General features: G+C 41.9%; 2 protein-coding genes across 9 annotated transcripts; one reads left to right on the top strand and one right to left on the bottom strand.

The window, feature by feature from the left end:
- Positions 1 to 4,777: 4,777 nt before the first annotated feature.
- On the bottom strand, positions 4,778 to 12,660 carry Mis12 (MIS12 kinetochore complex component). Of its 3 annotated transcripts, none has more exons than XM_027426875.2 (2): positions 12,530 to 12,660; positions 4,778 to 6,309 (listed from the first exon to the last, which is right to left on the bottom strand). In XM_027426875.2, the coding sequence occupies exon 2, from the start codon at positions 6,274 to 6,276 to the stop codon at positions 5,656 to 5,658; it is 621 nt and encodes a 206-aa protein (XP_027282676.1). In that variant the 5' UTR covers positions 6,277 to 6,309; positions 12,530 to 12,660; the 3' UTR covers positions 4,778 to 5,655. The 3 variants fall into 3 exon arrangements, with proteins under 3 accessions (XP_027282676.1, XP_027282677.1, XP_027282678.1); XM_027426876.2 differs by lacking the exon at positions 12,530 to 12,660 and adding an exon at positions 12,275 to 12,416; XM_027426877.2 differs by lacking the exon at positions 12,530 to 12,660 and adding an exon at positions 11,079 to 12,245.
- A 156-nt stretch (positions 12,661 to 12,816) lies between these two features.
- Derl2 (derlin 2) lies at positions 12,817 to 25,741 on the top strand. Of its 6 annotated transcripts, XM_035447507.1 has the most exons (8): positions 12,817 to 12,934; positions 13,889 to 13,954; positions 14,179 to 14,283; positions 16,830 to 16,903; positions 17,960 to 18,053; positions 18,774 to 18,969; positions 19,220 to 19,310; positions 22,801 to 25,736. In XM_035447507.1, the coding sequence occupies exons 4-8, from the start codon at positions 16,893 to 16,895 to the stop codon at positions 22,904 to 22,906; spliced, it is 498 nt and encodes a 165-aa protein (XP_035303398.1). In that variant the 5' UTR covers positions 12,817 to 12,934; positions 13,889 to 13,954; positions 14,179 to 14,283; positions 16,830 to 16,892; the 3' UTR covers positions 22,907 to 25,736. The 6 variants fall into 6 exon arrangements, with proteins under 6 accessions (XP_035303398.1, XP_027282674.1, XP_027282675.1 ...); XM_027426873.2 differs by lacking the exon at positions 14,179 to 14,283; XM_027426872.2 differs by lacking the exons at positions 12,817 to 12,934; positions 14,179 to 14,283 and adding an exon at positions 12,953 to 13,110 and having other exon boundaries at positions 22,801 to 25,741.
- The last annotated feature ends 1,226 nt before the right edge of the window (positions 25,742 to 26,967 follow it).

Here is a 26,967-nt window from a genome sequence, read left to right as displayed (position 1 = left end):
CTGTCAATAATAAGAGTTTTCCTGCTGCACTTGTCATCTCAGACTCAAAAAAACTAAATACCAGAACTCACCTTTGCAGGTTATTTGCCTACCCGCTTTGTTTACTTGTGAATGTCAGTCGTTCACATGCAGTCCTCCAACGCTGCTATACTCTACTCAATGTCTGTAATTGTGGCATGTCTGATGGAACTTCTCAGTCTCCTTTGTATTGTTGTTCATTAACTTCCAACTATTTGATGGCCCTTGCTAGACTTGCTATTCTGCTCCAGATTTTACGCCCCACTCTTTAAGACATTCCCACTATCCCTGTAAAGCTGACTTAATTACCCAGCATTCCTAGATACAAAATCTCTTCACTCCAAATAGCTAGACAATTCCCTCTGTGGCATCTGTCACTATGTCCAGGTTCCTATATCCACAAGCCCCTAACATCAGGTTTGCCACTGCAGCATGGCCTCACTGTCCACTGCTCCTCGGTATTTCATTCCCAGTTGGCTCCTTATTAAGGTACTCCTGGCCCAGCAAAGTCCCTCATAAGCTCTGAATCTGCCCCCATGATTCACCCAGCTTGGGATTTTATAAACTGCTTTTCCCATAAAAAGGGCCTTCCTTCACAGTCCTGGCCTTCCCTAATCCTGTATCACCAGGTGACTTGGTATCCTGCTTCTCTGCAGTTTAAGTACCACAAGTCTGACATCCACTGTTCCCTTATGACAGCCTATTTACAGTAATTCTCTCTAAACATCAATGTTAGTTCCCCCAAATTACATGTCCAAGGTATGGTGACAAGTATCTATCAGTTTTTTACCCTTGGACACTGGACAGTACTATCCCCTAATACTGCTCCCCACTGAATCCCTACGGGCTCATGTTTTCCAAGCATGGCCCTCACTTTACAGTCCTAGGTATGACCGTATCATCCCAATAGTAGATTCCTTCCTCTAGTCCCCAAACCAAATTACCCATTCCTTAGTATTTATTATTCCATGTTATCTTGATACTTTCCTGATACCTAAGTTCCCATTTTCTATCCCAAATTCAAGCATCTAGTTCTACCAATTATACCACTGTTAGACATACTGCCTTTACAATATTAACATTGACTTCAATGTCTGGACTAGAGATGGCTCAGACATTTAGAATTCTTGTTGTATCATATTAGTTAATTAGGGGGCTCATCCCTGGAAAGACTAATTCTCCCACCCTCCCTCCCTTTCAGTATTCCTGTAGGGATGGGTGGGACCCAGTGAGATCCCCCCTTTTGTGTTGTTAGCATGTGTATTGATGGTGTCCTTGTTCAGACTTTGTTTAGGCAGCCACATTGTTGAGGTATTATGGGTGAAGCTTATACACACAACACTAAACAGACTCAGCAGGTTGTATTTGTGTGTGTGTGTGTGTGTGTTCAGTAACAATTTAAGGGCCATGAATTTGAGAAGAGGGGCATGGGAAGGGTTGGAGGGAGTAAAGACAAGGAGGAAATTATGTAACTATGTTTTAATAATAAAATTAAAACAAGTTGAGCAAGCCATAGAGTAAGCAGCATCCTTCCATGGTCTCTGCTTCAGTTTCTGCCTCCAGGCTTGAGTCCCTGCCCTGACTTCCCTCAAAGATAGGCTATTACCTTGAAATATTAAGAGGAAATAAACCTTTTCCTCCTATGACCCTAGACCAAACCAACCAACCAACCAAATAACAAAAGCATGCTTGCTGCTCCTCCAGAGGACTGGAATTGGATTCCCAGCACCTGTTAGTCCCAGGGACCTGACGCCCTCTTCTGGCCTTCACAAGCACCAGCCAGCATATGGCATATAAAGGGATATAACTAAAATTTTAAAATCTCAATTATACAGCCCCTGTCTGGGTTATATTTCAATGCTAAGAACCTGAGGTTCAATGCTAAGTACAACAAAAATAACCTGTATCTGTCCCTTACTTCTGATGTATTATTGTCCCACAAATAGTCTCCCTACTGTTGCACTTGAGCCTCTAACATTGACCCATCATTGCCTTCCAAGTCTACCCAGACCCAAGACTCAATTACTTTTCTTCCCACATTCCAATATTGTCTTATTGGCTGTGTTCCCTACATCTGCTCATTTTCTTTGAACTTTCTGGTTTTACTGGACTCCAATGTTTGGCCTGTATTTTCTTTTTGGCTTTTTGAAATAAGGTTTCTCTGTGTAACCCTGGCTGTCCTGGAACTCACTTTATAGACCAGGCTGGCCTTGAACTCAAAGATCACCTATCTCTGCCTCCCAAGTGCTGGGTGGCCTATAATTTCTAATCACTGCTTTCCCCTCATCCACATGTTGCTTTAGCATCATCAACTGTCTGGCCTACCTTCCTGTTAAGCGGTTTAGGTTTCCCACAGTGATTATGCATCTGACTACTTATTTTTCAGGTAACTGCTTCTGTATAGTCTTATAAATATAACAATTTCAAGGTTGCATTGTCCAAATTATCAAGACTTTTCTTGCCTATCAATAAGCAGCCTTTTAGAATATGGCCATAAAACAAATCACCTATGAGCTGGAGAAATGACTCAGGGGCTAAGAATACTCAGGATTCTTGCAGAGGACAGGGTTTAAGCTTCCATGACCCACATGGTGACTCCAGTTCTGGGGATCAGACACATAAATAAATCTTAAAAATAATCAAATGTACCCATCCCTTTGGCCCACGTTTTATGTTGCTCAAATCCTAGGAATGCAGCGTTCAGTACTGCTTAGTGTGAACTCTCTAGGTTCAATACCTAGTACCAAAACCATGTATTTCTAAAATTCTAGACTTTTATTGGCCTAATTGAGATCACACATATACGTTTAGCCCAAAGGGACAACATGAAAATAATTTCTCAAAGGACAACTCAAGTGTTATGAATGCTGTGGGCAGGTAAAACATCAGCCATCTATTTCCAGCAGATCAAAATTAACCCAGTGCCAATTGTTTGGGGCAAGTGTCCTGTTCTATTGAGTTGTCAGTGGTGGGCAAATATATGATACGGACACATGAAATCATTTCAGATTATGAAACATGCTTGAGGGAGATGTTAGAACTTCGCTATCTGGGACAGCATGAAAGGCCTCAGATTTTACTTCCCTAAAAGATATCCTATTCCCTTATCAGTATCTTATTCTGATTTCACTAGGTCCATGGCTGCTGCAAAAAACTCAAAACACCAGGAATTTATTTTCACAGCTGTGTAGGCCAGAAATCTACAATGTGTCCACAGGACCACACAAATTCTAGCTCTAAATATCTGTGCCCCAGCTCTTCCACCTTATGACTGCAGTATTCCAAAGTGTCTAGAGTAACAAGACAGCTTGTCTTTCATCTCAAATCTTCCTTTTGCCCTCCCTGGCCTTTGCTTCCTCCTTGGAGGTATATATGGCATCACTAGATCAGAGCCCACCAAGTTAATTCAAGATGGTCTCTTTATACTGAACTTGATTACACTTACAAAGAGCCAGGTGTGGTGGCAAACAGCAATGCCAATATTTTGTAGGTAAAGGCCAATCTAAGTACATGAAACCTTGCCAAAACAAAAACAAAAACAAAAAACCAAGAAGTCATAAAGGGGATTGGCTTTTCTCCCAGTCCTGATGGACTCCAAGGTTAACTGCTTACCACCACCAGGGCCTTACTCTTGCAAAGAAGTTGTTCTGGAAACAAAAACAATCTTTCTTCTGTACCAAAGCCAAGAATAGTCTTTTTTAGAAAGCTCCCAGTGTAAGCAAAGCTACTGATAAAAGTGTGCTGTACTGGCTGGCCCACGTGTGATGACTGGTTAATAAAGAAATCAGTTGGTTTAATCCTTCTCTCAAGTTATCTTCAGTCAGTCAAAACAATTGAGATCACAAAGGGCTCATGACCAAAGTAGAAGCGTCTTTGGCTATGGCATCATTCTTTAAACATTCCTCCCAAATAAGCCAGTGCTGAATTAAGAATCTCTTCCTATATATTAATCTGCAAGGTAACATGTAAATATTTATTACAGGTCTAGAGATTAGGAAGTCCAAAGTTAAGGAAAATGTCTTCTAGCTGCCTCTTCCCATGGTGGAGGTGTTTCAGAGTAAAATCACAGAGTGGCTGGAACTCGTGTTTTTTATTGAAAACTCACTCAGCAAAACTCCTTCATTCCCTTGGCATTAATCAAAGTATAAATGTTTAACTTCAACACTGTATCACTAGGAAGTTAGTTTTAACACATGGATTTTGTTGTACACATTCAAACCCTAACAGGGTCCCCTTTAGTCATTTTCCCTCTGATGACAACCTTTTGTCCATTCTGTCCCTTCGCTGTACATCCCCAACTTTTCCTTGTTATTTTCAGAATCTAACCACTCCCTCAATGCAAAACCCCGATGCAAATTGTTCCTTTATCTAATCCAAGAGTCTCCAATAAAGTCTTTTTACCAATCTAAAGTGTCATGAATCATATTTGGGGTTTTTTTTGTTTTTTTTTTGTTTTGTTTTTGAGACAGGGTCTCTCTATGTAGCCCAGGCTGCCCTCACTCTTTATGTAGCCCAGGCTAAACTCCCCCAAGAGACCCTACTGCCTCTGCCTCCCAAGTGCTGGGATCAATGGTGTGCACAACAGCCAGCTAGGAGTCAGGTTTTTTTGTTTGTTTTGTTTTGTTTTCCTGTGCAGCTTTGGAATCTGTCCTGGAACTAGCTCTTGTAGACCAGGCTGGTCTCGAACTCACAGAGATTTGCCTGCTTTCTGCCTCCCAAGTGCTAGAACTAAATAAAGGTATGCACCACCACCACCCAGTTAGGAGTTAGTTTTTTAATGGCACACAAACATACACAGAGGTTTTGTTTACTCTTTAAAAAAATTACTGTGTATGTATATGTGTGTATGCACATGCCACAGTGTACCTTTAGAAGTCAGAGTACAATTCTGTGAATCAAATCTCTTTCCACCTTTACAAGGGTTCTGGGGATCCAACTTGGGTCACCAGGCTTATACTACAAGTACTTATACCTGCTGACTGGTATCATCAGCCCCTGCCAAGGATGATCCTTCAGGTATGTGGCTAATGCCTTCTCTTTTAAGCTCGACTTGAATCTTACATGAGTAGGGCACAGCTCTCCTAATATTGCAGTATACTTCACCTCATATCCCTGATCCCTCTGCTGTGCCTTGTTTCCCCCTTTGCTTTTTTTTTGTCCTTCCCCCTCCTCCTTTTGCTTCTCTCCAAAGTGTGGCATGTTCAACCTGAGGACTCACATGCTGAGCATACTCTACCACTGAGCTGTGTCCCCAGCCCAGCTTTTCTGCTTTATTAGTCCCTGATATACCTCAGGTTGCACTCCAACACTCAGTGAATGAACATACAGGCCTGATTTACACAGGATTCCACTCCCTCCTGAAATCACACTAAAGCACCCCTAACAGCTGAATAGGTACAATCCCAAAAGAAGAACTCGAGGTGTTATCAGATAAAAGGGTGGTCAACCCAATTTCAGAAGGAAAAACCAGATGAACACAAACTCTGCTTTAGAGATCTCAATTGGAGCCTGCAGTTCTAGAAGATCTGCCAATCTGCTTTGTGGAACCTGGGAAAGGAGAGAGAAAAGACCTCAAACATAAGAGTAATCAAAGAAAAGCTACTTATTTACATGCTCTTTCTTTTCAATGCTGAGAAGTTACAGTGTTTCCAGTCTTTTGCTTTGTTTTTCTACATTGTCTCTAATGTTCTGGAGTTTTCTACAGTTCTGGACCAGGGACACCAAGCTCTCCCTAAAGTTACTAGTTCCATGATCTCTGCCAATGTTTTCAAGCTCATCAAAGAAAGTCAAGGTCTCTTTGAGTTTGGCTTTAACAGCTTTTTGCTCCTCTAATTCTGCAAGAAGGGCCTGCTCAGTGCGTAATTCAACCTTATACTTCTCCTGTAACTCTTCAATTTCCTTTTTGAGAAGCTGGAATTTTTCTTCATTAAAAGGATGCGTCTCCTGACACTTATCTTCAGGAAGCAGGATGTTTGGGGGAATACACAAAACCGACTGCAAAATCAGCTGCTCCATTCTGCCAAAAAGGTTATCAAAACGTCCTTTCATGAAGCAAAGGAACTTCTCTGTGCATTTACGAATTTGGACAGGGCTAATCTCAGAGTCTGGCATGCCCTCCAGCTTCTTTAGGATTACGTGTTCCACAGCCTGCATCACTTCAAATAGGTGGTCTTGAAATGCTATGTAGATCCTCAGTAAGCAAGTCTGTGGTGTGAAGCCAAAGAACTGGGCCTCATAGGCCATCGGATCCACAGACATCCTGCTTTCTTTGCTGCCCTCAACTGTGAAAACCTGCAAGTACAAAAGGAAAGAAATTTTATTTCGGCAAAATCATCAAAGAAATGTAACAAACACTGTTACTGATAAGCAAGCAAAGAAAGCAAATTAAAAACAAGGGTGTTTGTGCTCCTTTGATACCTGATGTTTCCTCTAGCCTTAATTGTCCAAAGAAAGACAGAAGCCCTTGCCTCTCTTAGTCTCTTTCCTATACTTTATTGTTCATTTCCCTCAGTTATTATTGCTGAAGACTTAGGCACAAGCCCAACCTTCTCAGTTCTGTTATCTTGGGCAACTTTAAAAGTTTAAAAGGTGGTCTCAATACCCCAGAGACCTGTTTTGTTTTTGAGCTTCAATGATCTACACATGCCACCACATTTTGAGACAGTCTATTACTGTGCAGCCCACAGGTTGGCCTCAACTCTTCTTTCATTTGTGGCAGAGTCTCATGCAGCCCAAACTGGTCTCAAACTTGGTATATAGCTGAGGATGATCTTGAACTTCTACTCCTTCTACCTCTACCACTAGAGTGCTTGGATCACAGGAGTATACCAACAAGCCAACTTTTTATGTGGTGCTGAGGTTAGAACCTGGGGCCCAGATAAGCACTCTACTAACTGAGCTACATCTTAACCCTGCCCTGTACTAGTCTAACTGTCAGTCTAATTGTACCTCAAGCGGCTCACACTACTTCCACTTAACTTCTTTCCCCATTCCTTTTAGGTCCCATGTTCTATTATTTTAATTACCTCATTGTCTTTCACCCTAGCCATCTGAGAAAAAACCAACTAAGCCTTTACCCTGACATGTTTCAAGGATCTGAGAGGCATTCTTTTCCAGTGTAAGCATCTAGAAACATGTCATCCCATTTCCTTATAGCCACGGGAGCTTAACCTTGGCATTTTTGTCCTACTAGTAACTATGTGCTTATTATGGAGATAAGAGAAGTTTTACTCCATTCTCAGGTAAGGGTGCTTAAGGTAATCTACAAACTGCTACTTCAACTACCAGATGAATTTCTTAAAAGATTTAAGTGAAAAAAAATATAGCCAATGGTGTGGACAATTACATATATAAATTCTCAACCTTGAGAATTTACATATGTCATGGTTTAAATACAGTGGTGATAACTATATGGCTATATAAATAGAATTTTTGTAGTGTTGTTCATAGAGTATCTCTGGCCTGGAAGATTTTTACTTCCTGAACACTTCTCACAGATTATGTTCCTACTAGGGTTTTGTTTTCTTGAGACGGGGCCTCACTACATTGCTTAGGCTGGCTTCAAAATTTCAACTTTTCTAACCTTAGCCTCCCAATGAGCAGGATACCAGACCTATACTTTTAAGATTTGTGGTGCTGTTTTAGACAGGTAGCTCTGATTGGCCTAGAACTCTTTTTATGTGTATGTGCATGCACCCGCCTGTGTATATACACATACATGAAGATGCCTACAAAAAAAAAAAAAAAGAAGAAGAAGAAGAAGAAGGTGTTGGGTTCCCTGGAACTGGAATTGTAGATAGCTGAGAGTGCTGGGAACTCAACTTACTGGGAACCCAACTCAGGCCCTCTCCAAAGGCAACAACATCTCTGAAGTAGGGAGCCACCCCTCCAGCCCCTACAAATATTGTTTTCCCATTTTTACATTTTAACGTCCTAATCACTTCATCTTATTGCACTCATTTACTTAACTAACCCTGATCACAGCAGTGTATCAGTTCTATCATACACACATATGCCAGGTAAATGTCCAGGCCTTTAATCCCAACACTTGGGAGGCAGAGGCAGGTGGATCTCTATGAGGTCAGCCTGGTCTACAGAGCGAGTTCCAGGACAGGCTCCAAAACAATGCAGAGAAACCCTGTCTCAAAAAACCAAACCAAACAAACAAACCAAAAAAAAAAAAAAAAAGTTTCCTTTTATGCACCTATTCTCCCTCTCAGCCCCTGACCCACATCCATACCCACCCAGTTTAGTACGAAGTTGCTGTTCCTTAAAGGAAAAGGTTGACACAAATTCAATGATTACACATGAGAAGTAAACTCAATCCCCTTAGATCTATCCTGTGTTTGTGACAGTTGTGTTAGGGAAGACTGATACACAGCGTAAAACAAGACAGTCCTTCCCTACCAACCCAATAATCAAGAAACTTGTCAGACCTTTGAGTACACATCCGTCTTAATTATCAACCATAATCATAATCTATATATTTTATAAGACTCATCTTATAGAGGATGCCAGCCTTGTGTCCTGTCTTCCTGACAGGTACATGGTGACTCCAGAGCAGAGAGCAGGAGGGAGAGAAAAGGGATGACTTCCTGTTTGTCCTTGCTTATATATGAGTCTGCCTGCTATGTCATTTCCTGCCTGGATCACAGACTTCTTTATACTACATTTCCCAGAATCCTCCTTGACTCCTAGTCCCACCTAACTTGCTACCTCATTGGCCAAACAGTGCTTTATTCAACAATCAATAACATAAACATACACAGGACATCCCCATCAGAGGCTACAGGAGCTCAGTGCAGTCTGGAGATAAAATCTGAGGACAGGATCACCCTTTTGGTCTGAGCATTTGTGAGAACTCTCTAGTGGCTGGACACTTTGCTTTTCTGATCTTCAGCTGTCTCTAGATTTTTATTATTATTACCAACTAGAATTAGTACTACAAATGGTTAAGAGCACCTATCCTTGCAGAAACCTGGATTCAGTTCCCAACATCTACAAGGTGGCTCATAACCATGCAAAACTCCAGTTCCAGGGAATCCAAGGTCCTGTTCTAATCTCTTTGGGGGGCCAGGCATACACATGGTACATATACATAAATGCAATCAAAACACTCATACACATACATTTCAAAAAATAAAATTATTAAACAACAACAAACAACAAGATAGTTGGGGATGGAGAAATGGGTCAGTGGTTAGGAGCTCTAGCTCCTCTTATAGAAGACCCAGGTTCGGGCTGGAGAGATGGCTCAGAGGTTAAGAGCACTGACTGTTCTTTGAGAGGTCCTGAGTTCAATTCCCAGCAACCGCATGGTGGCTCACAACCATCCGTTATGAGATCTGGTGCCTTCTTCTGGTGTGCAGATATACATGGAAGCAGAATGTTGTATACTAATAAATAAATAAATAAATAAATAAATAAATAAATAAATAAAACCTTTAAAAAAGAAGAAGAAGAAGAAGAACCAGGTTCATTTCCCATCACCCACATGATGGCTCACACAATCTGTAACTCCAGTTCTAGGGAATCCAATGCCTTCTTCTGGCCACTGTGGGAACCAGGCACACACAAAGTACATATACATGCAGGCAAAATAAATAAACACACATTTTAAAGAAAGGTAACAAGAAATCAGTTATAAGTCAAACTATGACACTGAAATGGAATAATGTGAGGCTCTTTCTGATTGGTCCATGGCACACCAATATAAAATTCTGCAGGTGCAACTGAGGATATGCTTCACTAGCAAGCCACAATGATAAGATTAATGGCATTCCATATTAAGACAGAGTATTCTTTCTGAAAGTTCACTTTTTTACCTTCAAACCACCTAAGGATACATTTGCAAGAACTTTCATTCAAATAGTAACAGTAACATCTGTCTCCCAGTCTAGGATCAGAGATCACCTGCTCTAACTAGTTCTAAATCACTCTTACTTGTTCACTATTTTGAAACAAGTTTGCATGATCCTTTAATACCACAGATTGCACAAATCTGGAAGTCAGAGAAACATTTAAGAGACTATGTTGGGAACAAAGTCAGAAACATGCCATATGATATGACCTTAAAGTCAGAATAGCCTTCATTATTGCTGGAATACAGTTTAAATTACTGTTCTTCTTTTAATTCATATTGGTCGTTTCCTTATCAGGCCTCAACTTTATAATTTTGCCTTTTGTTTACCACTTTCCATTCAGTCACTGGGTCACCTAAGAAGACTTAAGTTCTTTCAGTTTTGTACAATAACTTTAAAATACTTAATCTTACTATTTATGTGTGTGCATTAGGCACATGCACACAGGTGCCCTTGGAGTCCAGGAGAGGGTGTCAGACCAGCTGCAATCAGAGTTATAGGCAGTGTGAGCCACTGAACATGAGTGCTGGGATGCAAACTCAGACACTCTGGGAGAAGTAGCATGGGGTCTTTACTGTTGAGCCATGACATAATAACTGCTTTTAGAGAACTGTATTCTAAGATAGCAGTTACTCAAGATTATGACTTACAGGGTTTCTCTGGATAGCCCTGGCTGTCTTGGAAGTCAATCTGTAGACAAGCCTGGCTTAGAACAAGAGATCTACCTGCCCCTGCCTCCCAAGGGTGAATGCTAGTATTAAAGGCATGTGGCACCTGGCTACATTTTTTTTTTAAGTGAAGCATGTGTATTATGTGGCTGTGCCTTCACTTTAACTTGGTAATGAGACTAAACCATTTCTCACTGTTCTAACATGCTGAAGAAATCATCAGAGTGGGGGACAGACATGGGTATTTAGTTGTCCCACCAGAGGATGAAACATTTTAGTAGCACCTGTCCTTTTTAAGCCTTCCACTGTTAAAAGTCTCATTTTACAGGATATTCTTTTATGCTCATAACTGATCGGTTAGAGAACTGATTTTGAGTCTGTAGCATTAGTATAGAAGGATAAACATCCTTTGTATTCCAAAATAGGGTCTCAAAACAGCTCTTAATTTTCATTTAAATTGCTAGGAAGCTTGGAGCTATTAAGTCATCTCCCAAGAAAACAGATGATTCCAGTTTTGATGAATGAGCATCACCTAATAGGTCTGCTGGTAACTCGTTTAGGTTTCTTCAATTAAGTTGCAGAGGGGGGTGATACTGAGATCTTCCGGTGATATCTTCTTAGGGACTTGCCAGATATTTGCATATATAGCGTCAATAAATACAGCCAAAACATTCTCAGAACATCTAGGCTGGTTTACACTCACTTGTAGCAGTCTGGAACTTCTTTTATCTGCCAACACTTTAACATTTTGCCAATTTGGTAGTCACAAACTTGTTTTTCCTTCCTATAGTGCTAAGTATTATGTTCAGGGCCTTTTACAAGCTAGTTTTGCACTCTACTGCTACATTCCCAGCCCCACACTGTATCTTAAAAATTAAAACCATGCGGCCTCACATACTGTTTGGACATTGAAACTACCTCTGCCCTCCACCTCCACCTCCGCTGTTTATATGAGGATGCCCTTTCTAGAATACAATATTCTCATTATCCAAGTAAGATGGATGTCTATTAAAAACTACCCAAACGATGGGTCAACCTACAGACAACTTGCACACTAGATTTCTCTAGGTTTGCATCCTAACTTTGTCTCAAAGTTTTCAACAATCCTGCATTGATGTACCATTGACACACACACACACACACACACACCAATTCTAACCAAGTTCCTAAATCCAAACTTGTTCAGAGACAAGTTCCAATTTTGCCTTTTCTGTTACACTGGCAACGCTACGGCGAGGTGGTAGCGCTGTAGTTTTACAAACAAGTTAAGACCACTCTTCTTGTGTTTGCCCCCAATCTCCTCTAGAACTTCAGGACTCAACAAATCCTCTGGCCTCAGCCTCCAGAATGTCTAGGAGTCACAGGCAGGTGCCACTGCGTTCAGCCTTATATGAATTTTAAATGCCACTCTGTCCAGCCTTCACTTGGTTCCTACTAGACTTGACAGTCACACGTTGCCCCACAGTTTTTTAATGCTTCTATTAACTTGTCGAATGCTTCTGCCACGACCAGGATTGTCTTTGCTCCAACACAACCGAATTCAGTTCCCTTTTCCTTCAAGTGGGCACGCATCGAGCACAGATCCTTCAAGAACCAGTTCGAACACACATCCCTGAAGAACCAGCCACTACCTCCTTCGCTTTCCCCTCAGTGTTACTAACTCATCTACCATCTCTCCTCTGCTAGACAGAGTTCCTGAGGCTCAAGTTAAACACGGGAGGCACCCACACCATCTCGACGAGTGTGACGGAGCCTTCGGCCACCACAGACAATGCCCAAGAAAACCGCAGGGCGGGAAGCGCTTCCGGCATCTCCAGCTCCCGTCCCACCCTGCGGCCGCACTGCATGCCGGGACGTCCAGGTCTCCGGGCCCAGGGCGGCCGTGTGAAGGATACCCTGCAGAACGCTGGGGCGCGCCTGAAACGACGGCGCTCCTGCAGCCCCGCCCTTTCCGCTCCTCTTCAGAGAACACACGGCCCCTACCGAAGCGATCCCGGGGTGATGGAGTCTGCCACACACCGGCTTCCCGCCACTCCCTTCAAACCGCACGGAGCTGCAGTAGGAAGGCGGCAGCAGCGACTCCTCAGAGGCGACTGAAACGTGCCTCCGCGAACAAACGCAAAGGCGGGATGGACCGCACTCCTGATTGGCCGGCCCTGGCGTCAAAAGTGGGCACTTGGATTGGTGAAAGGAGGGGACGAGGAGGGAAAGCTAGCTGTGGCCAGCAGGGATTGGCGGAAGGAACTGGTACTTTCTCTCTTCGTTGGTAGGCAGAGAAGTAAGGATGGGCCGACGCGGAAACGCAACTCGTGATTGGTGGGTGAGCGGTCCGCAAGGCGCCAGCGATTGGTGGCCGGCCGAGTGCCCGGCGCTGATTGGACAGCGGTGGTAAGGCTGGAGGCCGGCTTTGAGTCCGCCCCGCCGCCTGGCATACTGGCGGAAGGGGAAGGGGGGCAGGCGCGGTGGGGAAGATGGCGTACCAGAGCCTCCGGCTGGAGTACCTGCAGATCCCGCCGGTCAGCCGCGCCTACACTACCGCCTGCGTCCTCACCACCGCGGCCGTGGTGAGCAGCTGTGGCGCCACGTCCTCCTTTTTTCAGGCTAGCTATGACTGGGTCTTCAGAAAACGGGTTTGGGCCGCAGAGAAGCCCAGAGGGTTTGGTCCCAGGGGTGGGTGGAGACATCCGGAGCTGACTCTAGGGTTCGGGATAGTCCCAAGGGTGCCAAGCCAGTGACCTGAAAAGGAAGTGCTCCTCCATGAAGGGGCAGGTCAGTTACCGAGAGATGAAATCCAGACCTGTAGCGAGTCAGAGCTGCGGGAGCCGCCCACCCAAAAATGTATCTCAGCCCTCGCTATGGCCAGGTGACTAGCGGGAGCAAGGTCCGCTGGGTTCACAGACTTCTGTATTAAGGATAAAAAAAAATCTCGAGTGGTCTGGAAACATCTTTCAAAAGACGGCCCGTGGATATAAGAACTGGCCGCTTGTGTCTAGCCCTGATGGTAGCGGGGCCTCGAATCTCTTACTCGGAGTTGTCTTGCCCAGCTGTTTCGGGTGCTGACCACGCGACACACGTAAAAGATGCTGTTGTCTTGTCTCTAAAATATCCCCACCTGCCTACCTTATAGCACCCTCAAATATTGCAACATCAAACTTGCATTGTGTATTAAGGATACAAAACGGTTGTGCGAATTCTAAAGAATCTCTTACCAGCCATCACAAGCAAGACAGGAATTTACTCCAAGTGACAACAGAAATTATTAGAGCTACTGGCCCCTTGTCGTTAATGCCGAATTTTTGTTTTACAATTGATCTGATTTAAGAAGCTCTTTTTCCATTTCAGCAGTTGGAATTGATCACACCTTTTCAGTTATACTTCAATCCTGAACTAATTTTTAAACACTTTCAAGTAAGTGGTCTAAGGCTACTATGATTAATGTTACCACTACCTTTTTTCTTATTGTTTAGTAAGTAATAAAACCTGTCAGATACAGTCTCAAAAATAATTGGGGGGGGGCTCTGATTATAAGTCTTATTGAGATGTTAAGAAGTAATTCTGCAGCTTGGTTGGACTTCAGAATCATTTAAGAGATGCTAGGTTATTTGTGAGCTCTTTTTCATATACCAAATTAGAATTGCCAAGGGTGGAGTCAGGAACCAGCAGATCAAGCAGGAGGATGGCAAGTTCTGGTTTGATCGGGCTACCTAGGAGATCCTGTCTTAAGAAAAGTGCCAAGGGTGAGAATTTGGAATGCATCTACTTTTAGTATGTTTTTGGTGTATTGAGTTCCTGCATTTGACTACAACTAGTTCAGAATTAATGTGGCCGGAATCCCAGAAGTCAGGAAATCGAGGCCAGTTTGAACTACACATCAAGGAATTGTTTCAAAACACAAGCAATAGTAACAACAACCAATGATAATAATAATAATGGTAATGATAATGATATGATTTGAGAATAGACTGGCCAGCTAGCTGCCCAGGGAGTCTCACAGGATAGTCTTCTTTTGTCATCTCACCACCAGACCCACCTACCACTGTTGTTAATCCTCACAGTCTAGCTTATAAACTCAGTTCTGGTAGAGCTTTAGCACTTATCTGCTATCTGCCTTCCAGAAGTCAGATCATACTAACACAAGTCTAAAAGACCATTCTCTAAAACAGTATTTTGGCTTATTAGAGTCCAGTTTGAAGAAGTCTTTTTCCAGTGATTAAAATGCTAAAGAGAAGTGTGTTTTCCTGCCAGGGTGATCATTCCACACTCTCGGTGAAGGCTAGATCTCAATGGCTGTAATTCTGCTTTATTCGTGCTGGTCCCTGTCCCAGATGTGTTCCACTCCCTTTGCACACATTGAACTCTAGCTTGCCCTTCAAGATGCAGCTTTTGTGTGCCCTCGGATAAATCACATCTCTCACCCTTACTTGGGGTTTTTTGTTGGTTTGGTTTGGTTTTTTGATACAAGGTTTCTCTGTGTAGTCCTGGCTGTCCTGGAACTTGCTCTCTAGACCAAGCTGGCCTTGAACTCACAGAGATCTGCCTGCCTTTGCCTCCTGAGTGCTAGAATAATTGAAGGCATGGGCTATCACCACTCAGCTTTACATGGGGGGTTTCATGTGCAGTGTCCTCACTGGGATGAGGATTCTATGAACTCTTAGGAGCAATCCCATAAAACTGGATTGTTTCCTTGTGAAGAACAGAGTGCTGGTTCCTTTTCTCACTGCTGTGACAGAATACCTGACTATTAGGCCCTTGGTTAGTTGGTGAAGTCCATTGTGGTTGGGAAGTCACAGCACCCAGAGTTTAAGGCCGTTGGTCCCATTGCAGCCCTCTGTGAGGAAACAGACAAGAGTGGTTGCTTAGTTCACTTCCTCCTATGTAGTTGTTCTAGGATCCCAGCCCATGGGATTGCCCTCCCAGCTAGTGTTTTCCTTCCCACCTCAAGTGACTGAGTCTAGAAACTCCCTTACAGAGGAACTGCCCAGAATTTGCCTTATAGGGCACTGTCAACATTAATTGTCACAAATAGTTGCCAGTGATGGAGGGTTTAATGGTGTATGAAGCAGTCAGCCCTCCAATAATGTCTTTGCTAGGTATTTTCCTGTGGCCTTTCCTGGGATTGTTTCCTACTGACTTGTGTGGTGTGACTGCCTAGGGTTAAGTTCTTTGGTTTGTTTTTTGTTTATTTTTTGAGATAGTTTGTTTTGTAGCTTGGCTGGCATGGTTTTGTGATATCATCCTGCCTCAGCCTTCTAGGATCACATGGTGTGCATCACCTTTTTTTTTGGGGGGGGGGGTAATCGAGACAGGGTTTCTCTGTATTGCTTTTGAGCCTGTCCTGGAACTCACTCTGTAGACCAGGCTGGCTTCGAACTCACAGAGATCTGCCTGCCTCTGCCTCCCAAGTGCTGGGATTGAAGGGGAGTGCCACCACCGTATTTTTTTTTTTTTTTTAACAACAGCAAAACCATAGGGTCTCTCATGTATCCTGGGAAACTCTTGAACTTAACAATATTGAGTGATTCTCCTGCCTGGGCTCCTTAGTACTAGGATTATAGAGATGAGCAATCATCCCTGGCCAAGGTTAAATTCTTGCACCAAGTTTGGAATTAGGAGTTCTAGATTTGCTATTTGCTACCTGGCTGCATGCCCTTCAAAAACCCTTAAGTCTTAAGATTCCTTATCTGTGAGATGAGACTAGTCACATCAGCTTTCTTGTCTCACAAGATTACTAAGATCACATAAATGATGTAAAGCTTTGTGGGTAGGTGTAGGTTGTCTAAGTGAGACTGCTCTTATATCTTTCCTTGACTCTTGGAGCATTAGTTCTTGGAGGAAGTTGAGGAAGAACCCAACTATCTTAGAATTTTTCCATCAGGATGTTGTGGCTAATATAGGAACTTCTCTCAGCACCTTTAAATGCTGGATCCCTGAAGTTTGTAGTGCCTGTAAACTCCTCCTTATAATGACTGCACTCTGTTATATATATAAAAGCACTCTGTTCTATCAGCCATAAAAATTTCACAGTCCAATTAGTATATTTTGGTCTTTTAACTAGAAGCATCACACACACACACACACACACACACACACACACACACACACACACACACACACACAACCCAAATCCAGAATCAGATTGGGTATCACATTTGAATGGGCCCCACCTAGGACTTTGGAGCCTCAGCATCATGTAGAACGTTGTTTTTATTTTACTATAGAAATGTTTCCTGGTTATACATTTTACTTAATGTGTTTTTCTCTTGCTTCCCCCATGCCCTTGCAGATATGGAGACTAATCACCAATTTCTTATTTTTTGGTCCAGTTGGATTCAATTTTTTGTTTAACATGATTTTTCTGTATCCTTTTAAATGGAGTCAACATCAAAATTTTAGGTTCACGTAATATATATTGTAAGTTGAAACTATTACTCTTGTTTGTTTTTTTATAACATTTTAGTTACGGCATCTGGGTCTATAGTTTGTAATCAGATTGTAATATTTTGAAACTCTTTGTAGCTCTTTGTTTACATAGGAGGTTCCAATTGTTAAAAGATTGGTGTCCTTAAGCTGTGGTTTATTGTAGGCATATTTATAAAATAATGTCAGCATCAGCCAGTGGTAAGTCAGCCCGAGACATTGGTAACTCAACATAATTTTCCCCAGGATTTGGAATGGCTTTATGAGATTGAGGACCATGGTTTGCAAGGCTAAAAAAAACAGTGAGTGCCAAAATGTCTGCAGGGCTTGACATGTAGGTTGGAAAGCCAAGGAAAGCCATGGTTATCAGAGAGCCAGATAGTGCTTAGATGTGCTGCACTACTCATTCCTCTTGCACCCAGCACTACAGCTCATCTGCAGGAGATAGAGGGCCTTTACGGTGTTGGGACTTAAGTCCTAGAATTTGTGTGTGTGTGTGTGTGTGTGTGTGTGTGTGTGTGTGTGTGTTTCCTGCATAGGCTATCATTCTGATAAGTTTCTTATAAAAGGTTTTTTGTTACAGTTTTTATGGACTAGAGTATAGAAATGCTTAGCCCGCCTGGCCTGGAAAAGTAGTTATCACACAAAGCTTCTTTGAAGAGATTTCTTCCAAATTGGCAAACCAAGGATGGTGCAAATTCACATGTGTCTGAACATGGGAAAGACAATAGTACAAATTGGAAGAGGTGTAATGGTGACTGGAAGCATGTTCATGCAGTATTTGAATTAGCTTCCAAGCCAGGGACCAGCTTTGTAAAATATGGTGCTAGTTTTGTTGTTGCCTAAAATGTTTGATGGGTAGAAAAGAAACCAGATTAAACATTCTTAGAGAAATGCAGCTTGACTGTGTAGTATGAAGCCCAAGTATGTTTTAGTGGTTCATTACATTTTATCTTTAATGTGCGCCCTTAATATTTTCTTAACTTGAAACTTAAGATATCGTTACTGTCGAATGCTAGAAGAAGGCTCTTTCCGAGGTCGGACAGCAGACTTTGTATTTATGTTCCTTTTTGGTGGATTTTTAATGACTGTATCCTTCAACAAATAGAATACAGGAAAATATTAAAGAACAGTCTGTCTATTCCTCGATCGGTTCATCTGTCTCCCGTGACTCACTAGCTACTCCAAACAGATAAAAGTAGATATCCAGACTGTAGCCTCAGGGTGCTCCCACTTACTTCACAGCCCACTGTGACAGTTTCCAAGCCTAGAGGTTGGACAGGAGGATCCGCCGAGCAGGAACTTTTAACCCAGGTGGGTTGTCTTGAAGCATCTCAGTTACGTCACTGTTGGTGGGAGACTTCGCTTTCACTAAGTTGGTAAGACATGTATTAAGTCACTGTTTAAACTGATAGAATATTTTTTAAAAGAGAAGGATTTTGTTGTGTGTAACAGACTTAGATTAGTGCTGTGTGCTCTGTTCCAGCCTGTGTGCTTCAGCACCTGTGAAGATGTCAGTGGGAGTGATCTTCACTGTACTTACTGACAAAGGAAATAATGTTTTCCAAAAAGGCAAGAACATCACAAAAGCAGAGGTTTAGTCTGTAGTAGCTATGATCTGGATAAATTAGCCCAAGCTAGTTTTCCCCTAGTTGCATTGGATAATTAATTTCAGACTTTTCTTCTTAAAAATTCCACTCACTACTTAGCTTTTCTAATTCAGATTTCAGTGAAAGGTTGATCTTTAGTTCTTATGTAGCCTTCCCTAGCATGCTTTCATGTTGATATTTTCCTTAATTCCACTTGCTAGCTTTTTGGGTTGTTTGTGAGCTTAGTTTTTTTAGGCCAGGCCTTTACAATAATGCTGGTGTACGTGTGGAGCCGAAGGAACCCCTATGTCCGCATGAACTTCTTTGGTCTTCTAAACTTCCAGGCCCCCTTTCTGCCCTGGGTGCTCATGGGGTTTTCCTTGTTATTGGGGAACTCAATTATTGTGGACCTTCTGGGTAAGCATCTTATCACTACTTTTTGTACTCTTTTACCTGAAAATGTATTTTGTCACTGTCTCATGTTTATTCTGTTTAGTCTTCCTATATATAGCTATTGCAAGGTTGTTTAATAATTATATCTGAAAGATAATATTAGCTCATTAATTTTCAATAATTACACTTATCCTAAATAAAGCCTATGTTGGTAGGGAACTTAAAATTGAAATTTTAATCTTCCTTTTTATCCTTTATTTCTGGTTGATTATAGGTATTGCAGTTGGGCACATATATTTTTTCTTGGAAGATATATTTCCCAATCAGCCTGGTGGAATAAGAATTCTGAAAACACCTTCTATTTTGTGAGTATTTGACACCATGTTTCACATTCCATGCAGACAAACCATGGTCATGGTTCATTTTGGGCTCCCTTAGCTCCTGATCCATGTGGTTCATGTCAGTGTTTGTAGATTGAGCAACGTGTCTACAATGGGGAACCCTTGGATTGGCCAGAAGCAGATTAGGCCATGGTTGTGTTTACTGGACTCTTGACATTGTGGAGATGACTTTGCAATTATTGTCCTGAGTGACCACTAGAATATAGGTCCCTGCTGCTTTTATGAAAGCTGATATCCAAGTTGAGAGAAGTCAATGAAAAGTGAATGAGCCACAAAGTTCAGAGGACATTTCTGATGGTGTTCTGACCAGCAAAGCAGGTGGTAGAGATACACAGGAAAATAGAATGGAAAAGGCTTTGGAACTGAAGCCAGACTAGCTGTTCCACCACCAAGCAGTCTGATTTGAAGCACATCTCTTTATTTTTTATTATAAGACCTGTTTCTGCTATAGAATTTTGTATCCTTGGGAACTATTGCGGTGGTGCTGGGAGGGGGGGGGGTCGCTAGACAGTTTTGGACTACACAAAGAAACCCTGTCTCAATAACAAACAAACAAGGCTCTGTTGAGATGACAAAATGGTTTGATACAAATTCTCTGTTGTAGAATAGTTAACCAAAAAAGAATGAAGATGGCTCAGTGGTTAACAGCACTGACTGTTCTTTTAGAAGACCCAGTTTCAATTCCCAGTGCCCGTATAGCTGCTAACAACTGTTTATAACTTCAGTTCCGTGGGATCCAACGTGAGATCACATGGCCTCTATAGGCACTGCAAGCACATGATGCACAGACATACATGCAGGCAAAACACCCATAGACTTAATAAGGGGCTGGAGAGATGGCTCAGTGGTGAAGAGTGCTGGTTGCTTTTCCAGAGGTCCTGAGTTCAATTCCCAGCATGCACATGGTGGCTCACAACCATCTATAACAGTGATCCCATGGATCTGATGCCCTTTTTTGGTTACAGATGTACATGCAGACAAAATACCTATGTACATAAAATACATAAATAAATAAACCTTTTAAAAAAAGAACTAAAATGAAAAATAAATAGAAGGAAAGTAAATATATCTTTAAGGAAGCGGAGAAGAATGAGCTTTGCTAGTATATGCCTGTCATCCTATCCACTCTGAAGGCTGAGGCAGAATTCAAAATTTGATGTCAGCCTAGGTAACATACCAAGAATCCATTTCAAGAGGGAAAAAATTTTTATTACAAAACAAAAGGAAGGGGTATCTTTTTTTTTTAAAGATTTTATTTGTTTATTATGTATATAACATTCTGCTTCCATATATATCTGCACACCAGAAGAGGGCACCAGATCTCATAACAGATGGTTGTGAGCCACCATGTGGTTGCTGGGAATTGAAATCAGGACCTCTGGAAGAGCAGCCGGTGCTCTTAACCTCTGAGCCATCTCTCCAGCCCAGGAAGGGGTATCTTAATTAGGGTTTCTATTGCTGTGAAAAGACACCATGACCACAGCAACTCTTATAAAGGAAAACATTTAACTGGGGCTGGCTTACAGTTTCAGAGGTTTAGTCCATTATCATCATGGTATGATATGGTGGCATGCAGGCAGACGTGGTGCTGGAGAAGGAGCTAAGAGTTCTGTATCTCGACTCACAGTCAACAAGAACTGGTCTGTCTCACTGTGGGTGTAGCTTGAGCATAGGAGACCCCAAAGCCCACCCCACAGTGACACACTTCCTCCAACAAGACCATACCTCCTAATAGAACCACCTCCTATGGGCCAAGCATTCAAACACATGAGTCTATGGAGGCCATACCTATTCAATCCACCACAGGAAGTAAAATCGTCTGAAATTCTACGTACACGTAGCAGTGTCCTTTGACTGACTTTTGATAGGTAGTCTTGTACCTTTCATAGCTTTTTTGGTCATTTCCTACCTGATTACTGTATCTACATCATTTCCAATTCTCCCTCTCTCCCCTTCTACTGTGAATCCCTACTCCCTATCCAATTTATGACCTCTTTTTAAATGATCATTACACAGACATTTACAAAATCTATTTACCTATTTGGTCCATTTGGGTTGCTTGTATGAAGATGTGTTTAGGGCTGAACATGGGATTGGGTAACTGTCAGTATATGCTTTTTTAAAAATAGCTATATAATTTTAATTTCTTTTAAAGATTTATTTTATAAATGTGTTTACGAGGCTGTATGCCTGCATTTTATGTGCACTATATGCATGGGTGTGTGCCTGCAGAGACCAGGGACAATGTGTCCTGGAGCTGGAGTTACAAGTTGTTGTAAACTCCCTGATGTGGGTGCTGGGAACCAAACCTAGGTCTTCTACAAGAGTAGCAAGTGCTCTTAATTTCTGAGCCATCTCTCCAGACTATCTGTATTTGGGGGGTGGGTGCTAGTTTTTTGGGACAGGGTTTTGTGTTGCTCTGGCTGTCCTAGAACTCACTTTGTAGACTAGGCTGGCCTTGAATTCATGGAGATCCACCTGCCTCTGCCTCCTGAGTGCTAGGATTAAAGTCATGATGTACCCGCCCTCAGCTAAAATGTAATATTTTCCCTAACTGGGTGTGGTGGCACACGCCTGTCTGGAGGACAGAAGTGGGTGGATGTCAGAGTTTAAGATCAGGCCAGCCTGTTCTATAGAACCAGTTCCAGGAAGCTAGGACTACACATAGAAAAATCCTGTCTAGGGGTGGAGGGGGGTACTTTTCCATTATAAATGCCCTGCAGAATTTTAGTGGCTACATGATACTCTGTGATTCATATTTATTGTAATTGTGTTACTCCCTTATTATTGACATTAGTTATTGCTTTTCCTTTTGTAATTGGAGTGATGAATGTCCTTGAAACTAAGTCGACACACCCCAATACAGGACACATTATCTTAATCATTTTTAAATGAGCAGTGCAGTGGTGTTAAGAGCATTTGTGTTGTGCTAATATGGCCACTATCCTTAGAATGTTTTTATCTTAGCCGGCATTGGTGGCACACGTCTTTAATCCCAGCACTCAGGAGGCAGAGGCCGGCGGATCTCTGTGAGTTCAAGACCAGCCTGGTCTACAGAGTGAGTGTCCTGGCTCCAAAGCTACACAGAGAAACCCTGTCTCGAAAAACAAACAAACAAAAACAAAAAACAAAACAAAAAAAGAGTGTTTTTATTTTGTAATCCTAAAGCTCGGCCCATTGATTAATTCCCTATTCCTGTCATCCAGCAACCACCTGTGGATTTGACTATTCCAGGTACTTTGTCAGCATTTTTTGCTTCTGTAGTAAAAATTAGTAAAGGAGGTAAGTTAATGTAAATGTTAAGTAATTGTGGAACCTTTTAGGTGTAATACCCTCTTTAGTTGGCAGGCAGAGGTGACACTTCTCTGTTTGTGGAAGCCCTGTGGAGATTAACTGCTTTCTAGTACTTCTGATCTGAGATGGCTCTGGCACTGAACCATTCTGTGTGTTTTAGGAGGACTATTTTTGATACACCAGATGAGGATCCCAATTACAACCCACTACCTGAAGAGCGGCCAGGAGGCTTTGCCTGGGGTGAGGGCCAGCGCCTTGGAGGGTAACACAGCTGTGCCAGTTATGAGGCCCATCTGAGAAGGACTCAGTGAAATGCCCATTGGGATTCTTTTATCCCTTATTGCAAAAGTGTGGACACTTTTGACAGCGTGACAGATTTTAACTCCAGAAGCACTTTACGGAATGGTACACTGACTAACACAGAAGACATTTCCAACAGTTTGCCAGGGGTTCCTCACTATGCTGGTACTAAAAGTATAACCTCTTGGAGCCAAAAAATGGAGAAACAGATACCCTGCTGCCTCTAAAAGTACATGGGTACTTGAGCTCTGTGGCGTAAGGCAGGGTGTTTCCTACTCTTCTTTGATAGACAAGGCCGTGGTGTAAATGGAAGTTTCAGAGAGGACAAAATAAAACTGAATTCCATCTCTCTCACACTGTATTTAAGCTTCGTGTGATCTTTTAAGTCATGGTAATGTGTTCTAGCTCTCCTGCGTAGGTCTGAACACAGCGGTTTCCGTGTCTGCCCTCGTGTCCCCACTGCTTCCGACTGGATTTGATTTCAAGATTGGAAATGCACAGCTGTTTCGTACTCTGACTAGTTCAAAGTGGTAGCTTCAGTAGGAGGAAGATTGGTTTCTGCTATTCAGATGGTTCTCTGTCTGAAAACCACAGAAGAGAGGAGGGAGGGTGATTTGTAGCAGAGGAATCTGTAGGCAAGTCAGCTGTAAACAAAAAGCAACTGTGACATCTCTTTTAGCTGGAACTTCTCCACTAAGAAATTCCCGAATTAGTAATGGTCACCCTTTGTCAAAGCACGGGCATATGAATGGGCAGCTGCTGGACATCTGTTCCTCTTGTCATTCATTTCAAGAAAAGCTCAAAACCTTTGCAGAGCCAAGTGCCTAGTTCACCTTCCTGGGAGGTCAGGTAGGGTATTTGGAGGCAGCCACACTGATGGTTCAGTGAGCGCTTGTCAAAGATATTACATCTTGTTTTACATCTGTGCTGCTCTATCAGAGCCCAGACAGATGATCTCAGATAGTTTTCATAAACATCAGATAGGCACAGGACTCCCCAGACTGGATCGCCCTATTTTGGCTGAGTTGCTTTCCAGAATGAGCTCTTTCTCAGAGTTTGGCATAGACTTGAATAAGCTATAGTAAGCATTCAAGGTGAAAATTTTCAACTTGTCTTTGAGGTAGAAAGCATTTTAGCAACTAAGTGGAAAATGCATAGGGAATGAAATGAGTACTGGCATGTTACATGTTGCTAATGAATAACTGAAGAGGATTTTATGGAATGTGTTTTAACGGGACTGCTTTTCTCTTGTTTAAAAATTTTTTTAAGTTTAATGACAATCTTAGATTGTATGAACCTTGTGGAATTCTTAAGTTTAATCATTGTTTCTGTTCAAGAAAGCTTTATTGGTAACTTTTAGGAATTTATTTTTATTATTATTGCTTGCTTTTGAGCCAGAATGAGTTTCTTTAGGTTTTATTTATTGTCCCCAAGTTAATTTTAGATGTAGCTACTTAGTGGAATTTTTATGGTAAAGATTTAATTCTAAAATCTCTTCACCAGCTGTTCATTTTAAGTAGTGAATACCTGTACATATTACTGACTGGGTAAAACAGGAAATGCATTTTGGATGCATAGCCTCAAGCAGTCTCTGGTGTTTAGGATGCCAATTCCTAGTGGCAAAATACCATGCTGTGCTCCACACTGTGCCCTGCAAGTGCCAATTTCAGTCACTTAGTAGTTTGGCCAGTCCCACATTTGTGTCCCTGCCCCTGTGTCGTTCGACAGGTAACTGGATACGAGGAAAAGTCCTCATTTCCCCAGCAAACCTCTTGATTCGGATTCTTCCAAAAGTGAGTCACCAGAAAAGTGAGATTGGATTATGGGATTCTGTGATGATTAAGCATACATGAATATAGTTTTGAGACATTTCCTGGATTGTACCAGAAATAACCAAAAAAGCACACCTAAAGCACAGGGGTTTTGTTTTGTTTTTATAGACTTACAATATATGTTCATTTAAAGATGAATGGACATGCCAATTGCATCTCCCTCGGAGATACATTTTATATACTTTGGTGTGTTTTTTTCACTATGAATTTTTACTTGTTTCTTCCACTTCTTTTTCTGTCATCCTTCTGTGTCCTCCTGTCTTTTATATTTCTTTTGTACTTGTGTGAGGTAAAACATCCACATCCTGGATCTTGAAACAGAACCATAACACTGTCTCTAGGGTCGTCTGGGAATTAGGGAACACTGGAGCTATTGGCATGTTGTGTAACATGCTTCCTAGAATTGCCATGCCTTCTGCCACTGTTTTATTTTGTGGCTGTGTTTTCCTTTGACAGGTGAGTTCTATCTGTGTTAGCCAATGTCCCGCCCTTCGCTCCTCTTCAGGATGACTAAGCTACTTATTATTTTGAGTTTTCTTCAAAGCTCTTGAACTTTGCTTCTATGGCTGAGCGACTCTGTGCAGAAGTCTGCAGTCAGTTCCTGGCCTTTATCAAATGCATATCTCTGTCTTCCTCTGAAGCTTGCTCCCACTTTACCTAGCAGAGACCTCAATTTAAGTCTCTTCAGTCTTTCAAGACCCAACATTCAAATCTTAATACTGAAGTCTAGTTCATTATCTTCTTTAAATCCTTATGAAGCTTCAAACCTGTACTAAAATTCTTATACCAAACCATATATTGTCTTGTACTGTTCCTAGATGCTACGTGTATGTTAGTTTTGTTTCCTTCATGAGAATGTAAGCTCCTTAAGGGCAGGGACTATGTCTTAATTTTTGTATCCACCACAGTGCCTAGCACTGTGCTTGGCACATGGGTGCTGAATAAATACTTTGTTCACTGATCAGCAAACTATTATCTTGTATTTTTAATTATGAGAGGATTAATGTGTATGTATGTGAACTTGTAACTAGTTGCTGAGATTTAAGAATGCTTCTTGAAACAGGATAGAGCAAAGCTGAACATCATCAGGGCAATCAATGATTGGGTGGCCATGCAAGCCAAGGTGACCATAAGCTGGTATAGTCACAGTTAGATCAGAGAGTCAGATAAGAATGGAATGTGTCTCACAGATCTAGAGGAAACATTGGCATATTCTTTTGAATGCTTAGTGTGTTAGCTTCTGGATGTGAAAGCCACTGAACCACAGGAGACTTTGAAGGGGCAGCAGATTTCAGATTGCCACCAAGGGACATGTGGATAACATGGTTTATGTAATAAAGGATTAAAGTTTTCAACTGATTATTTTATCATTGAGGCTACTGAATAAGTGGGTTGCTAGGAATGAGTTCCTTATAGAAATGTTACTTTTGCCTTCATTAAAAGAAAATTGAGCCAATATTTTAAAAACATATCAAATTTTTGTTTTGCTTTGTTTATAGTCAAAAAATGTGGCTTGCATGATAACTGTTGCCTGTGATTAGCAGATGCTTCTAGAGAAGGTGTGTGTGTGTGTGTGTGTGTGTGTGTGTGTGTGTGTGTGTGTGTGTGTGTGTGTGACTGGTGGACTGGTGGAATGGTTCCAGAGGTAATGGCCCTTACCACCAAGCCTGAAGACCTGAGTTCAATTCCCAGGCCCCTCATGGTGGAAGGAGAGAAGCAACTGACCTAAGTTGTCCTCTGATCGCTAGTCTCTCTCTCCCTATCCCTCTCTCTGACATGCCTACACAATCAATAAATGTATAAAGTTTTTAAAAGAGGTGTTTTACCTACCAAGTGTTTCACTCATTTATATGACCTATTTGGATTCTTGTAATCATTTAGGACTGTAAGACTCCCTCATTAGGTTGCTTGGAATGTGTGTCAAGAAAAGACTGGCATTTGCCTTTTATTTATTCAACGTCCATAACTTGATGTAAGTTATTTACTTACTTATTTGTTTTTTTGGTTTTTGGAGACAGGGTTTCTCCGTGTAGCTTTGGAGCCTACCCTGGCACTCGCTCTGGAGACCAGGCTAGCCTCGAACTCACAGATCTGCCTGCCTCTGCCTCCTGAGTGCTGGGATTAAAGTAAGTTTTTTGTTTTTTGGGGTTTTTTTTTTTTTTTGGTATGGGATTACTTGCCTTCCTAAATCAACA

The sequence above is a fragment of the Cricetulus griseus genome, chromosome 7, assembly GCF_003668045.3.
Source record: "Cricetulus griseus strain 17A/GY chromosome 7, alternate assembly CriGri-PICRH-1.0, whole genome shotgun sequence".
Lineage (NCBI taxonomy): Eukaryota > Metazoa > Chordata > Mammalia > Rodentia > Cricetidae > Cricetulus > Cricetulus griseus.
This window is presented reverse-complemented; position numbering and strand designations above follow the sequence as displayed.